At 41.9% G+C, this 17,225-nt stretch overlaps 1 protein-coding gene and 2 long non-coding RNA genes across 4 annotated transcripts; all 3 read right to left on the minus strand.

The window, feature by feature from the left end:
* Window positions 1-1,332: 1,332 nt before the first annotated feature.
* LOC141113365 (uncharacterized) lies at window positions 1,333-2,833 on the minus strand. Its single transcript, XM_073606425.1, is given in 2 exon segments — window positions 1,333-2,757; window positions 2,759-2,833. Coding segments are annotated over 2 exon segments (1,500 nt in total).
* Window positions 2,834-6,252: 3,419 nt separating this feature from the next.
* On the minus strand, window positions 6,253-8,274 carry LOC141114055 (uncharacterized). Its single transcript, XR_012236858.1, has 4 exons — window positions 7,979-8,274; window positions 7,851-7,885; window positions 6,610-6,837; window positions 6,253-6,506 (listed from the first exon to the last, which is right to left on the minus strand). It is a non-coding gene; the product is annotated as an uncharacterized lncRNA (long non-coding RNA).
* Window positions 8,275-12,798: 4,524 nt separating this feature from the next.
* Window positions 12,799-14,716, minus strand: LOC141114056 (uncharacterized). Of its 2 annotated transcripts, XR_012236860.1 has the most exons (4): window positions 14,567-14,716; window positions 14,421-14,455; window positions 13,181-13,408; window positions 12,799-13,077 (listed from the first exon to the last, which is right to left on the minus strand). It is a non-coding gene; the product is annotated as an uncharacterized lncRNA (long non-coding RNA). The 2 variants fall into 2 exon arrangements; XR_012236859.1 differs by having other exon boundaries at window positions 12,799-13,408.
* Between the last annotated feature and the right edge of the window lie 2,509 nt (window positions 14,717-17,225).

Raw genomic sequence — 17,225 nt, forward strand, 5'->3', positions numbered from 1 at the left:
GATCATACAAACACTCTGTTAATGATGCATAATGAGGCACAAACTCCCTGCAGAAACCTGTCATGCCTAAGAATTGTCTCAGACTTTTTTCATCAGTGGGCAAAGGTAGCTTACCTATCAGCTCGACTCTTTGTTCATTGATACTTCGCCCTGACTGTGCTAGAGTAACACCCAGAAATTGGACTTCTTGCTTTCCCAATTGTATTTTCTTTGGATTAACTTTCAGACCTGCTTCTCTCAAAAGCAATGTCATTTCACTGACATCGTTCACATGCTCCTCCATAGAGGCTGCCCAATCAAAATGTCATCAACATATGAAATTACTCTTTCAGGTTTTGAAAATGTATCAATCACTTCTTTCATATGTGAGTGAAATATTGTTGCACTGTCTTTGTAGCCTTGCGGAAGAACTGTCCAATAATATTGAAGGCCCGCCCAGCTGAAGGCTGTTCTGTATTGACATGTTGGGTCAAGGGGTAAATTCCAGTAACTGTTACTGATATCAATGACCGTAAACCATTTCATTTCTGGCGTCAACTTGGCAATCATTTCAGGGTAAGCTGCTACCACAGGTGCCATACTTTTAGCATATTTGTTTAAGGCACGGTAATCTATCGTCAGCCTGAACGACCCATCGGATTTGATGACTGGCCAGGCTGGCGAATTGCATATTGATGCACCCCTTTTTAATGTACCTTGCGCCTCCAATTGTTTTATAGCTTCTGTTATAGGTTTAATGGCCTCTTTTGGAACTTGGTATTGCTTGAGAGGTGCCGGATCAAATCCTTCCAATAAAATCATTGTATTCATCCTACCACAATCTTGTTTATGTTTAGCCATTATGTCTTCAAATTCACCCATTAGACTATCCCAACAGGGGTCCCAATCTCCATGTAACACACCGACGGGCTTTACTGCTGCTGTTACCAATTTTATGGGAGGATGCCACACATGACCCAATCCGTCATTTTCAGGCATCATCCACAACTTCATGTTTGCAAGATCAACCACCAGACCCTGCTGTATACAGACATCAGCACCAATTATGTCCTGATTTTGACAAACAACGTCACACTTTCACTTCTCTCCCCCTATTTGCATCTCAACACAACGCACAAAAGGAGCTTCAATGGAATGTCCAGTGACACCTGGTATTTAAATTTTCTCATTTCCAGGGACAACTGATTTACTAAAACTAATAGCTGCCCCACTATCTAACAGCGCATTTACACGAGTTCCCCCTAATGTTACATCAACAGTGGGCCGCCCCCAGGAGTCTAATGTTAAATCAGTTAAGAATCGGCAGGAAGGGGCGTGGGGGGCTCGGAACCCCTAACAATGACTGGTAGAGGGAGACACAGCACTTTCCTTTCCTACTGTTGCTACTTTGACCCCTCCTGCTTTTATTTTCTTCATTTCTTCCTGTATCTTATATAGCTCCTCTTGCAAACGATCTCTCTTACTTCTTATTTCACTAAACGGCACCCAAGGCTGTTTACTAGGCTTTCTTCTGGATTCTGGCCTCCTATAACTACCTGAAGTGTTATAAGATCTTCCTCTCCATGGTCCTGAATCATCTCTATTTTGCTGACCCTCGACTCTAAAAATTCTAGCTGCATCAACCGCAAGACTGTCCTCTCTGCACTTTCTCCTCCATACATTATCCGCTCTTAACAAAATATCACTATAATCACTAGGATCAGGTGTAACAGATAAAATGCCTTCCCTGACATCACCGTCCAATGCTTCTAATAACATTGCCCTATGAACCAAACCACCACGCTCAAAACCGGGATTACCAGTCATCACATATTCCATCACACTGCTAATTCTATCTGCAAGTTCATATGGGCATTCATTCTTCATTTGCCTAATTTTTCCTGACAAGGACACATTTGTCGTCACACCATACAATGCTTTCAATAATTCCTTTAAAACATTCTTAGTTTTATGACGCTGGCCACAATTTTGCAAAATCCATGCCCACAATCCGTTACCTACACTTTTCTGCAAAATTCTAGTTAGGTCCTCCACATTCAAGTTGTATGTGTCTCTGACTCTCTGCAAATCACAGAACCATTTCATGAACCTGTTTACATCATAGCAGGGTACCTGACCTATCTCCCTTATAATAGCTTCCATCTCCTGTGGCTTTAGTTGTTTTGTAATCAATTTAATTTCACTTGAATTGTCAGTGTTCAATACAGTTGTTGTAGTGGTAGGAGCTGCTGGTATGCATGGGGCTGCATGTAACTCATCCCAGGGATATATTGGCTTATAATCTTTGGCATCAGGCTTTATTTTATAGCTATCATTTTGATGCGTGTAACTTGATTTTTCTGCCAATTTATCAAAAGCAATGTTAGAAGCATGTTTACACTCCTCCAACTGTTTCTCAACAATTTGTATTTTTACTGACAATTCCTCATTTACCCGACTTAAATCATCACATAATTTTGCCTTTTCAATCAATGCCTCCCCAGTAATGATAGTGTGTAACCTGAGATCTGATATCCTCTCATTCAACCCTTTCTCCATTTCCTCATATCTCTGAGTCTGTTCTAGAATTTTCTGCTTTTTTTCCTTAATCTTCTCTATTAATTCTGTACAATAAGACAGTAGTCCCTGAATAATGATACCCTTCCATTTCTTTTCTTTAGTTTTCTTATCAAAGACATTATTGTATAAAAAGCATTTCATTAAATCCCATGACTGTCTATATTCTTGGGGAATCTCATAAGGCCCCCCATGACTTTTTTATATAATTTAGTAGCCATATATTCACATCCTCTCCCTTAGTGCTATTGTCACCACCAGACATAGCCAAAGCCATTGTGAAGAATATAATGACAAAAAAAAAATGCTATTTAAAAAATAATGAACAAGGCACACTTACCAATTGTTAGGTTTCCTAGAACTTCCTTCCTGGGTCCTCACGGTCTTCTGTCACCTCACAGGATTGTTGTCACCACCGACTTCTGTTACTAAGTCCGAAAATGCTCTTCTGGTCACTTGAACGGCACCAATGTAGTGATATAACCTTCAAAGAACGGGTCACGGCCCCAAATGTAGTGATATGATATGTATAGTGGTATCGTGGGTAGATAATTAGTGGTTATTATAATGATGATGTAAGTACTCTTCCGCAGCAACCCAATTCTTCCTGAGAGATGCACTTTATTGACTTCCAACACAGAACAAGGTCCAAAGTCCACAGAGTCCCATTTTTCCTAGGTCTGCGCCTTTATAGTCATACACAGACAAGATTGTATAAACTATAGATTGAACGCCATGTTATATTCACTAGACATTGAATGGCTGAGCAATTTGATTGGCCGTCTCCATGCAGGCCTTTGATATACTTTAGTCTTTCAGACAGACAACAACTCCCAGCCGTGAACAGCTGCAGTCATAAACCGCCCCAATTTGCACTCCCGTATATCAACATCAACAAGTCCCCTTAGATATGTGTAATTAGATTAGATTAACATATACCACCTGAACACCCTTTTGAGCCCTTGGAATACCTACATTCCTAATCTGTATTCTTGCATATTAACATCAACAAGTTCCCCCCTGATATATTAGCACCCCAGGAGGGAGCCTCCGCTAGGCCTACCCAAAACACTCCTTGATCCCATTGTTAATCCCATCAATAAATACTTCTTCTATGGTCCTTTAAACAATGTACCCTTTGAAATGTTCAATTAGGTTAACAGCCCATACCTCACACACCTAGGTAGACTTGCATAAGATTAACACATCAAAGGGTCTTCAGCTGTTATATTAAAATTGAGTTGGCTTGGACAAATCGACCATTGTCAGCTGAATTCTGGCCTGCTTAATATTGACTGCATGTGTACATACATATAATAATATAATGTCCCACATAAATCGGTGAACATATTACAACACTGAGAATGCAGCTGAGGGATTCCGCCAGCTGATCATAGAGCTGATCGAAGACCAGAATGGCTTCAATCATCTCTATGGCCTAAGAGACCAGAAGCTACAAGCATTTCATGACTTTGGTTTTGCCGGATATAAACAGTGCCATTGGGAAATTGAGAAAGCATCTTATCACACCGATCTTGGTGTGGTCAGATGCTTTGAGGGCAGGGGAGAGATCTAGAGTCTAATAGACCCCAATTTTTTTTTAAAAAGAGTACCTGTCGCTACCTATTGCTATCATAGGGGATATTTACATTCCTTGTGATAACAATAACAAGAACATTGTAAAAATAAAAAGGCAAAATAAATAATAATAAAAAAAATAAAAAGCACCCCTGTCCCCCTGTGCTCACTCACAAAGGCAAACGCAAGGGTCGGTCTCGTGTCATATGTAAACAGCAATTGCACCATGCATGTGAGGTATCACCGCAAACGTCAGATCAAGGGCAGTCATTTTAGCAGTAGACTTCCTCTGTAAATCTAAAGTGGTAACCTGTAAAGGCTTTTAAAAGCTTTTAAAAATGTATGTAGTTTGTTGCCCCTGCACGGTTGTCCGCAATTTTAAAGCAAGTCGTGTTTGGTATCTATGTACTCAGCATAAGATCATCTTTTATATTTTACCAAACATTTGGGCAATATAGTGTTTTTTAGTGCATTAAGATTCAAAAAATGTGTTTGAAAAATCGTTGCACAAATACTATATGAAAAATAAAATTGCAACACCCACCATTTTCACCTGTAGTGCCTTTGCTTTTAAAAGATATATAATGTTTGGGGGTCAAAGTAATTTTCTAGCAAAAAAAAAATATTTTTTCATGTAGACTACAAAGACAGAATAGAAGAGTGGGTGATGTGTGGCATAAGCTTCTAATGTTGTGCATAAAATACCAGTTCAATCCCCCACCTACTTTTTGGAAAGTAGACACCTCAAGCTATTTGCTGAGAGGCACATTGAGTCCATTAAATATTTTATATTTTGCCACAAGTTTCGGGAAAATTACAAAAAAAACTTTTTTTTTTGTTTGTTTTTTCACAAGGTTGTCACTAAATTATATATTGCTCATACATGACATGGGTATATGTGGAATTACACCACAGAATACATTCTGCTGCTTCTCCTGAGTACGGGGATACCACATGTGTGGGACTTTTTGGGAGCCTAGCCGCGCACAGGACCCCAAAAACCAATCACCGCCCTCAGGATTTCTAAGGGTGTAAAATGGTGATTTTAGTCGTCACTCCCTATCACAGTTTCGGAGGTGCTGAAATGTCAAGATTGCACCCCCCCCCAAATGACCCAATTTTGGAAAGTAGACACCCCAAGGTATTTGTTAAGAGGCATGGTGAGTTAAAATTGTATTTATTTACAAAAAGATCTCTATGGTGACGTTATACTGCTCTGGTCAGAGACACTTTAGGCTTCAATGACACACAGTGTCGCCGATCACTGACCAGAACAGTACAATGTCACCATAGTGACACTGCAGTGCTCTAGTGCCATTAATTGGTGACAGATTTTTTTCTTTCTCAATTTTTCAGTATGTAGTACAGTGCCCACACTGTGCTACGCACTCTCTCTACTCATAGGTGATCGCTGTGAGAGAAGAGGCTAGACAGGCTGCAGGCTGAAAACATCACCCAACATTTGTGATCGTTGTGATTGGTCAGAGCAAATTACAGCGGCCCTGTACCCTGATCTGGGATTCACTGTATCTAGTGGACACGATCACAGATCGCGCAGCTACAAGGCCCTGAGACAGCACATGAATGCCCAGAACAGGAGGATGTACCCAGAACAGGAGAATGGTGCTTGTCCCGCCCGGCCAATGTACATATACAGTTAAACATTTACACACTTCACCATTTCTTTGATTCAACTGGCATGTAGGTAGGCTTACTGTTAAAAACATAAACATTTTCTTGCTCATATTGGTTCTGAGTAGAGCACCTCACAAAGAAATGTGTATATGTGTGTGTGTGTGTGTGTGTGTGTGTATGTATATGTGTGTGTGTGTGTGTGTGGATTTTGAAAAGCAAATTTAAATCCTGCAGCATAACCTTAGAAACTAGAAACAACAACACAGGTAAATATTAGGTAGTAAGCCACGACAATAACAAGGGCACTAAATGAGTGTAGACCGGTAGGCCGCACACCCCAAAATTGCAAGAAACTATACGAAAACCCCCTAACGGGGCTTTAAAGCAGCCAAAAAAAAATTCAATATTCGTAGTTGAAAAAGTTTTCATTTTTATTAATACAAAAAGTATCTAAATAGCATATTATAAAAATCACTGTGGATAGGTGCTGACTAATCGAGTCATGATATGATCTGAATATGGCATACCAATATAATGGACAAAGCATACAATTAAACCAAGCACTAGGCACAATGCATAGGATAACGGCCAAAATTATCTTTGAAATAAATTCTTAAAAACAGTAGCAACACATATTGCTAGTGATACCATAGATGTATGTGGGGTAACTGAAGTTGTAACGTTAATCCTGACGCGTTTCGACCCTTCCCGGGTCCTCTTCAGAGGATAGTTGCCCCCTATGAAAAAGGTCAACATGTGTAAGACATAGCATCAAAATCAATGGTACCAGACTTGTGTACCTGCACCATCATATTAAAGTTGTCTTAATCGCATAGTTACCTATTATAGAATTTTATGACGTTTTCACATGTAGTTAAGGAATTGTGAGTTGTAATGTTTTTGGATGATGCAGTTTCTCTTTAGCTCCCCTGTCTCCCCCACGTCAGAGCGGCTCCCAGGAAAGCAGGCGGTGGGCCGAAAGTGTCTTGCAAGGGATCACAACTAATAGCCCCCGTATGGGGCGGGGAAGTTTGGGGAAGGAGGGGCAGCAAACAACCCAAAAGGCACCTGGAGGGGGATATAGGTTATTACCAGAAATAAAAAGGGGTAGGAAGTATTGAATGCTAAAGAGCAAAAGATCACTGGGTAATTCTATACAGATTGGAAAATTTCCCAACTGTAGAAGTTTATAGAGGTATTGAATAATGGATACATGGGAGTGCTGAAGGCATAGCTAGATAAGAATGGAAGAGGAAGAAAGAAAAGGAAATAGAAAATATGAGAGAAAGTAGAGAAACAAACCAAAAAAAAAAAAAAAAAAAAAAAAATATTAATAATAAGAAAAGTAGTGAGAAAGAAGTGAAAGAAAAGGAAAGAGAAGAAAGAAAAAATAATAACCCAATACAGTGTAAGTGTGAATAGGAGAAGCAGAAAATAGCACATGCCCTGCTGCCAATTAATTCCCATGTACCATAAGAAATAAATGCCAAAGGCAGTAGGCAAAAGCACCGGTGAAACCTCAAGTGAATAGACAAGGAGGAAAGAAGGGGGAGGGAGGGGGGGGGGGGGAAGGGAGGGAAGGAAAGAGGAGGGGACACAAAAGAGGGATGAAAAGTGAGAGGATTGGGTGGTGTAAAGTGTGGGAAAGAAAAGAAAAGGGGGGAGGGAAAAAGGGGTAAAAAGGGGGAGGAGTGAGAGGGTGAAATGTGAGCAAAGTGAGCGACAGATTGGGGCAAGGAAAAGGAAGGAAGGGGGGGGGGAAGGGGGAAAAAGCAAATGGGTGTCAGTGGAATAGGAAGAAAAAGAAAATTGTAGGACGTGAATAGTGGAGGGGGAGGGGGGGGGAAGGGGAAAGGGAGGAGAAGAGGAAAAGAGGGGGAATAGGGAATGGGTATGGAGGGGGGGGGGAAGGAAGGTGGGGGAGGGGGGGCGGGAAAAGAAAACACACATGGGAGGACAAAGTGAGTGAGCCAGGTGAGATAATGTGCAGGAAAATGTGCAATGAACTATAAACAAAGGTGAACTAAGCAGTGAAAGTGACATGCAGTGGGAAAATACACAGGGGGTGTCGGTACTATTACCTAATTTGGCTGAGCTGGGTGGAACATTCTGAATACTGAAAGAGTTTAATCAATTAAGAATAACAACACTGATTTAAAAAAGAACTAAGTCATTTAAAAGGTATCACATTCCTTTCATTAGGGCTTACCAGTGTATGCAGTCAATCTGTATGACCTGTCTTCAGTTTGAAAAATGTCCAATGAATATCCCCTAGTGGTTGCCCACAGTTATAGGGAGTGCCAATCGGCTAACTCCCTACAGGTGTTGATGTGTCCAATATCCTTCCCCTTCCCCATCCGTCAGGGGAAAGGAGCAACACAACGGTGCTCCCCAGTGTGATCCCCCCGGCGTTCCGGAAAGGAATGTATCTCCGGGCGTCCCCGTCGCTTCCGCCGCAACTGCGCAGGCGCCGCTACGTCACGCGCACGCGCCCTAGGGCGCGCGCTCGTGAGTGCGGCGTTCGGAAGGGATCCGGGACGCCGCTGGCAGGGAGAGAAACATCCCACTCAGGTGAGGCCACCTAGTGGGCATGTTAGGAGGCGCGGGCCCCGGCGCCTCTTGTCTCACCCTGCCAGGAAGACACTGTAAAAGGTCCACCCCCGCCTCTAGGAGGGAGACACAAAGACCGAGGGAGACAGGGGGAACGCAGAGCCATCCTGCCACCAATAGTTTTAGGCAAAACTAATAATAATGGCAACGATAGGGCATGGTGTTAATTATTTATATGTCCTATCTGGTGGTGCTACGCACATAATCTGTGTACCATGGGCTGACTGCTAACTGGCCGTTTTAAATGCATCCTGTCAGATGTGGTATTGTATGCCTTGGCATGACTGCACAGTTACAAAAGGAGTAATTTATTACACCCTGCGCAATCAGAATGGTATATAAACAAAAACAAAGAAAAAAGCAAAATTACATGAATCTTGAGTACTGCAAACAATCAAAGAACTCCGAACTGTTTAAGGCTAAATTTAACACGGAATAAAACGATACAAAGCATATGATCCATTATATAAATCGCAGATATGCACATTAATATGCATCTCGTACATCTGAGCATACAGAAAAATAAGAGTAATCGTGATAACTTTGATGATTAAATGTGGGGAAAACCAGGCAGCGATATCTACAGGTCTGAAAAAAAAAAAAAAAAAAGGGGGGGTTTAGGGGAAAGTCACTGTGTCTTCCCTGATACAAATCCTTGCAAAAAAGGGGCAAATGAGATTGATTCATTTAAACCTGGTGAAGAGGTGGCTTGTAGCTGGAATATCCATCTCTGCTCTTTTTGCAGAAGAGACTTATTCCAGTCGCCACCTCTGTTAGGAATTTTTATTTTATACAGAGCCACGAAGGTAACTTTGGGAACTTTATAATTGTGTGTAAAAATTACATGCCTCCCAATGGGGAGGTATGGGTTCCCCACCTCCATACTGTAAACATGTTGGGAGATGCGTTTCCAGAATTCCTGCCTGGTTTTCCCCACATAGTATGCACCACATTCACATTCCATCAGATATACAATACCGCGAGTGCGGCAATTTACAAACTGTTTAGGTGTAAATATATTGCCGTTCGGCAAAACAAAGATTTTATCCTGTTTGATGAGTGGGCAATACGAACAATGTCCACAGGGGAAAGAACCCACTGTGGAACAGTGTTTAGATCTATTGTTATCGTTGGTATATTCACTGCGGATAAGCTGGTCCCGCAGTGACATGGCTCTTTTGTACGTAATAATAGGTCTATCCTGAACAAATTCACGTAACTTAGGGTCATCGGTGAGGATATTCCAATGACGTTCTATAATCTTTCTAATAGCCTGATGTTGACGGGAATAGCGCATGGTGATCCGGGTAGGGTTACATCCCAGGCTTGGGGAGGGTTTGGATTTAAAGAGTAGCTGAGATCTTGAGTGTCCAATAGCCTGATTGTAAGCTTTTTTAAGACAGGATCTACTGTAGCCCCTTGCTAACAGTCGATTTTGGAGCCCCTCTGCTTCTTTAATAAAAAAGGTGTCACTGGAACAGTTGCGCCGGAGGCGCAGATACTGTCCGTACGGGATCGAGTTTTTCAATGGAGTGGGATGGAAACTGTCAAAATGAAGGACCGTATTCCCAGCAGTTGTCTTACGAAACAAAATGCTGGAGAGATGTCCTTCGGTCGTAATCGAAACGGAGACATCCAGGAAAGTGACGCTGTGGGAATCATATGTCATGGTGAACTTCAAATTCCGATCGTTTACATTAATTCTATTGAAAAATTCAAATAGCTTGGTTTCAGGTCCCTCCCAGACGACGAAGACGTCGTCGATATACCTCAGCCATTTGGTTATATGGCTGGTGTATTCAACAAGGTCCTCGTCGCCGAGGAGGGACCTCTCCCACTCCCCCAGGTACAGGTTGGCATATGAGGGGGCACAACAGGTCCCCATAGCCACACCCTGCACCTGGAGGTAGTGGGAGTTGTCGAAACAAAAGTAATTGTGATGCAGTATAAAGTGTAGACCATTCACAATAAACCTAACCAAAGCCGAATCATATGAAGAATTTTGTTGCAAAGCTCTTTGCACAGCAGCCAGTCCCTTGGAATGGGGAATGCTGCTGTACAGCGCCTCAACACCTATAGTCACCAGAATCGCATTCTTAGGTAACCTCAGATCACTGATAAGTTGCAGAAATTGTATTGTATCCTTTACAAAGGAGGGTAAGGCCAGAACGAGGGGTTGCAGATATGCATCTATGACACGGCTTAGGTTTTCGGATATAGCCCCATTGCCAGAGACAATGGGGCGACCTGTGGGTTTGATCGGGTTTTTATGTATCTTGGGTAAGCTATAAAAGGTGGCCACCCTAGGGTGTGGAGTTCTGATAAATTCATAGATATTCTTGGTAATTTCCCCTCTACGAAATGCCGGTCAACCATATTGTAGAAGCTGGAATTATATTGATTGATGCTGAGGGCTGAGATTACTTTGTACCATTCTTTGTTTTTTAATATATCCAGGCACATTGAAACATAGTCGTCATTATTCATGACGACTACGTTGCCTCCCTTATCTGAGGGTTTTATCACGATTGTGGGATTTTTAATGAGGCTTTGGAGGGCTGCGTTTTCATCATGAGAGAGATTAGTTGGTCTAGAGTAAGTTTGTGGTAATTTAGATATGTCACGGATGGTCTGCCTTAAAAATACTGCAACATTGGAATTAATGCTTGACGAAGGAAATGTAGTGGAAGCCTTTTTGAACATCGTAAGGGGATTCGGAGTCGATCTGTCTACCTCCTGCAGTAAGGCGTCTAGATCGATTTGATCTATTAGATCCACTGTGTTGTTTTCTTGGTAAAGGAGAGTTAGGTCTCGTAAGGCTCTACATTCCTTCATACTGAGAGGAGACCCATCCACAGCGTCACCTTCCAAGTCGTCCCTTGCATGCAGGTATTTAAGTAATAACCTGCGTGCAAAGAGTTGTAGATCAATAATAGTTTCGAAAACGTCAAAATGTTGTTCCGGACAGAACGTTAGTCCACGGGACAAAAGTTGTATCTCACTAGGTGACAGATTGGTGGAGGATAAATTAACTACACTTAGGTGGCTTGTTGTATCCGCACCACAAAGGTGTCCAAACCCTTGCCTGTTTTGTAGGTCTGTGGGGACGCTGGTCCCCGAGGGGAGTTTAAAGCTTTTTGTGAAGCTACCTTATTTAGGCCCACAGGGGGAATAAGGAGTTTGGAAAATTCCTGCGTGGGTACACTATTGCTATTTAATTCAGAAGGTGTTGCCCCGCTCACCTCTGCAGTGCCGTCATTTATCGCACTGCAGCCAGGTTGGGTATCATAAGGGCCTGCTTGTGTAGAAACAGTATCCGTCGCGCGTTTTTTGGGGTCGTGTTCTGGAGAATTCCTGAAGCTACGGTCCCTTTTCTGTTGTGTTTTACTACGTGCCTGATTGCGTTGAGAGGAATTTTTTCGTTCAGGTTCGGGGTCAGAAAGTCCCCGAGATTTAGAGGTTGAAGTATTCTTCTTATTTTTAGGTTCTTGACGTGATTGATTATTAGACGGTGGCCCATGGTTTCTCCATCTGTAGGCATATCCCTCCGAAAAAGCATGTTTGTCCCTCCAGAATTGCATTTCTTTATTGCGCAAAATGTTTTTGTTAAACGTCGAGAGATTTTCCTCCAGGCGAGTTTGAGATTCAGCAAAGAGGGGGTGTTGGGCATATTGATTCAGTGTTTGTTCCAGTTTGCTGATGATGCCGTCTAGGAGGGCAAGCTGTTTGCCATATTCCCTAGATAAAATCGACATCATCTCCCTGGAGCATGACTTGAGATTAGCCTCCCACTCAGTCTTACATTCCTCACTTATTAAGTCAATATTTGGGAAAATTTGGACACGTAGTCCATAAGGATTAATTTGTTCCTCGAGGTATCTGCCAAAACTCTTGACATGCCAGAAGAGGGCAGATTTCCTCTCGAGTACCTTAGTCAGTTTTTGAAATAATGTCATGATCGACAGGGTTTTTTGATCACCCTGTTCGAAAGAGTTCTCATACTGAGACATTAAATTAGCCCAATCAGTCCCTATAAACTTGCTCATTTTGAATCTCAAAATGCAATCTGTAGATGGCTAAAATAAATATTGCAATAATGTACACGTGAAATACACAAGATAAAGAAAAAGAAAAAAGAAGAACCATATATCAGGATCGTAAATACCAGTTAAACAGCCAGTTCGCAGTTCATGTCTAGACTCGAGTGCCTGAAGACGGGGGAAGGTGTTTAACCACCAAAAGGAAAATCAAGACAATAACAAGGGCACTAAATGAGTGTAGACCGGTAGGCCGCACACCCCAAAATTGCAAGAAACTATACGAAAACCCCCTAACGGGGCTTTAAAGCAGCCAAAAAAAAATTCAATATTCGTAGTTGAAAAAGTTTAAATTTTATTAATACAAAAAGTATCTAAATAGCATATTATAAAAATCACTGAGGATAGGTGCTGACTAATCGAGTCATGACATGATCTGAATATGGCATACCAATATAATGGACAAAGCATACAATTAAACCAAGCACTAGGCACAATGCATAGGATAACTGCCAAAATTATCTTTGAAATAAATTCTTAAAAACAGTAGCAACACATATTGCTAGTGATACCATAGATGTATGTGGGGTAACTGAAGTTGTAACGTTAATCCTGACGCGTTTCGACCCTTCCCGGGTCCTCTTCAGAGGATAGTTGCCCCCTATGAAAAAGGTCAACATGTGTAAGACATAGCATCAAAATCAATGGTACCAGACTTGTGTACCTGCACCATCATATTAAAGTTGTCTTAATCGCATAGTTACCTATTATAGAATTTTATGACGTTTTCACATGTAGTTAAGGAATTGTGAGTTGTAATGTTTTTGGATGATGCAGTTTCTCTTTAGCTCCCCCGTCTCTCCCACGTCAGAGCGGCTCCCAGGAAAGCGGGCGGTGGGCCGAAAGTGTCTTGCAAGGGATCACAACTAATAGCCCCCGTATGGGGCGGGGAAGTTTGGGGAAGGAGGGGCAGCAAACAACCCAAAAGGCACCTGGAGGGGGATATAGGTTATTACCAGAAATAAAAAGGGGTAGGAAGTATTGAATGCTAAAGAGCAAAAGATCACTGGGTAATTCTATACAGATTGGAAAATTTCCCAACTGTAGAAGTTTATAGAGGTATTGAATAATGGATACATGGGAGTGCAGAAGGCATAGCTAGATAAGAATGGAAGAGGAAGAAAGAAAAGGAAATAGAAAATATGAGAGAAAGTAGAGAAACAAACCAAACAAAAAAAAAAAATATATATTAATAATAAGAAAAGTAGTGAGAAAGAAGTGAAAGAAAAGGAAAGAGAAGAAAGAAAAAATAATAACCCAATACAGTGTAAGTGTGAATAGGAGAAGCAGAAAATAGCACATGCCCTGCTGCCAATTAATTCCCATGTACCATAAGAAATAAATGCCAAAGGCAGTAGGCAAAAGCACCGGTGAAACCTCAAGTGAATAGACAAGGAGGAAAGAAGGGGGAGGGAGGGGGGGGGGGAAAGGGAGGGAAGGAAAGAGGAGGGGACACAAAAGAGGGATGAAAAGTGAGAGGATTGGGTGGTGTAAAGTGTGGGAAAGAAAAGAAAAGGGGGGAGGGAAAAAGGGGTAAAAAGGGGGAGGAGTGAGAGGGTGAAATGTGAACAAAGTGAGCGACAGATTGGGGCAAGGAAAAGGAAGGAAGGGGGGGGGGAAGGGGGAAAAAGCAAATGGGTGTCAGTGGAATAGGAAGAAAAAGAAAATTGTAGGACGTGAATAGTGGAGGTGGAGGGGGAGGGGGGGGAAGGGGAAAGGGAGGAGAAGAGGAATAGAGGGGGAATAGGGAATGGGTATGGAGGGGGGGGGGGAGGAAGGTGGGGGAGGGGGGGCGGGAAAAGAAAACACACATGGGAGGACAAAGTGAGTGAGCCAGGTGAGATAATGTGCAGGAAAATGTGCAATGAACTATAAACAAAGGTGAACTAAGCAGTGAAAGTGACATGCAGTGGGAAAATACACAGGGGGTGTCGGTACTATTACCTAATTTGGCTGAGCTGGGTGGAACATTCTGAATACTGAAAGAGTTTAATCAATTAAGAATATGAATCAATTTGACAAAATCAACACTGGTTTAAAAAAGAACTAAGTCATTTAAAAGGTATCACATTCCTTTCATTAGGGCTTACCAGTGTATGCAGTCAATCTGTATGACCTGTCTTCAGTTTGAAAAACGTCCAATGAATATCCCCTAGTGGTTGCCCACATTTATAGGGAGTGCCAATCGGCTAACTCCCTACAGGTGTTGATGTGTCCAATATCCTTCCCCTTCCCCATCCGTCAGAGCAACACAACGGTGCAACACAACGGTGCTCCCCAGTGTGATCCCCCCCCGGCGTTCCGGAAAGGAATGTATCTCCGGGCGTCCCCGTCGTCCCCGTCGCTTCCGCCGCAACTGCGCAGGCGCCGCTACGTCACGCGCACGCGCCCTAGGGCGCACGCTCGTGAGTGCGGCGTCCGGAAGGGATCCGGGACGCCGCTGGCAGGGAGAGAAACATCCCACTCAGGTGAGGCCACCTAGTGGGCATGTTAGGAGGCGCGGGCCCCGGCGCCTCTTGTCTCACCCTGCCAGGAAGACACTGTAAAAGGTCCACCCCCGCCTCTAGGAGGGAGACACAAAGACCGAGGGAGACAGGGGGAACGCAGAGCTATCCTGCCACCAATAGTTTTAGGCAAAACTAATAATAATGGCAACGATAGGGCATGGTGTTAATTATTTATATGTCCTATCTGGTGGTGCTACGCACATAATCTGTGTACCATGGGCTGACTGCTAACTGGCCGTTTTAAATGCATCCTGTCAGATGTGGTATTGTATGCCTTGGCATGACTGCACAGTTACAAAAGGAGTAATTTATTACACCCTGCGCAATCAGAATGGTATATAAACAAAAACAAAGAAAAAAGCAAAATTACATGAATCTTGAGTACTGCAAACAATCAAAGAACTCCGAACTGTTTAAGGCTAAATTTAACACGGAATAAAACGATACAAAGCATATGATCCATTATATAATAAGGTAGTAAGCCACATTGCTATTGAGGTGCTAGACTCGTTAGAGCATTACAGATTAAGTAGATCTGCTAAAGAGCAAATAAAGATTTCACTACACCTTATCTCATCCCACCTACCTATGCTAGTTCACTGGTAAAATCATTGGTGCCAAACGTAAACAATTTGACAAATATTTTCCTAAGTATTTGCTGCCATCTGCTGGCCAGCAGGAGAGGAACAAGATACAAACAAATGATGAGAAACATTAGAACTATTTAACATATGCGCTGACGATGTGTATTGAGATGCAATTTTGTGTGCATGCATTACCTTGTAGTTTTTTTTTTTTTTTTTTTTTTTCTTTGTTAGGACACATTGCTTTTTCTTTTACTTAATGTGTGTTGCATTGAATTGTGCAAACAATAAAATGCTGCTCAGTGCATTAGGATACATTGCTTTTTCTTTTACTTAACACGTGTTGCATTGGATTGCGCAACCAATAAAATGTTTTTGACCTCAGTGCGTTGAGGTGAATCAGCACAATAGAAAAATCAGCTTTTTGCTAGTCCATGCATTGGGATTGACAATCAAAAACAAACAGTCAGCGCAAAACCTAATGACTACTAACAGTAGCTGAACACTAAAGGCAAATATAGAAACCCTTTTAGACTAAATATACTGAACAGTGCAGCGCTAAAATAATAAACTACTAAAATAATCAATGAATGAAAAGTCCATAAGCTAACAAATGGTGTGAGCATGGACTAAGGAGCACTTCAGACTTTGCATGAAGCACCCTTTATCACCGCTGACGTCTTTGGTTTTCTATCTACATGTGTGTTTTTACTTACGAGCTTATGGACTTTTCATTCATTGATTATTTTAGTAGTTTATTATTTTAGTGCTGCACTGTTCAGTATTTCATGCATTGGGATTGGCCAGTTTTTGCAAAATATTGTGCAAAAAAATTGGTATTTTTAGTGAAAGTTTACATTCAGTGGAATGCATTGAATCCAGAGAGGAAGGCAAAATTAAGGTGACACGCCCCTCTCCCTCTGCATTCCTCTTGCCACCACTTACCTTGGGAAAGTGCCCGGAGCACAGACAAATGGATGTTATGAAGCACCTACTACTTAGACTTTGTCCCATGTGGGATAGAATAGTTAAAAGAAATTTTATTAATAGAGTAATAACAACGTTATATGTAACGGTACCCCCATGAGGGCTGCTGATTGACTCTATACCCCACTGGCTACCCCGACTATGCAGATCCTCCCTTACCTCTGACACCTTGGGTTCCATGCTGTGGTAGGATGTTATCAATGAGAAAATCGCACAATGTCACTGAACCACTTAAAGAGTTTACTAGAGTGAATAATAAACACAAATGAACAATATGAATGAACACAAACAATATAAGACAGTTGATAACCACAAGCCTAGATATGAAACTGTGAGCTTAATAATCACCATAGGAAGCATATGCAGACAGGTGTACAATGGGACAAGTGTTCAATATGCTCCAAAACCTATATTAAACACCTTCCCACTGAGGCCTCAATACACACACCAAATTGCAATATAATGTTACTTACATGCAATAATACAATGCAATATTTAACCTGTACTCAAGGGCTCCCCCTAGGTTGTAATTCAATGTTCAAACTACAAAATAGAACTGTGATGCTTTGCAAAAGATGATAAAAGTTCCTTGACTCCAGATATCTTCAGCTAGCCTATAGTTTAAACTGCAGTATTTGTCCAACAGGGCAACAGAAAGAAAGCAAACTTAA

The sequence above is a fragment of the Aquarana catesbeiana genome, linkage group LG12, assembly GCF_042186555.1.
Source record: "Aquarana catesbeiana isolate 2022-GZ linkage group LG12, ASM4218655v1, whole genome shotgun sequence".
NCBI lineage: Eukaryota > Metazoa > Chordata > Amphibia > Anura > Ranidae > Aquarana > Aquarana catesbeiana.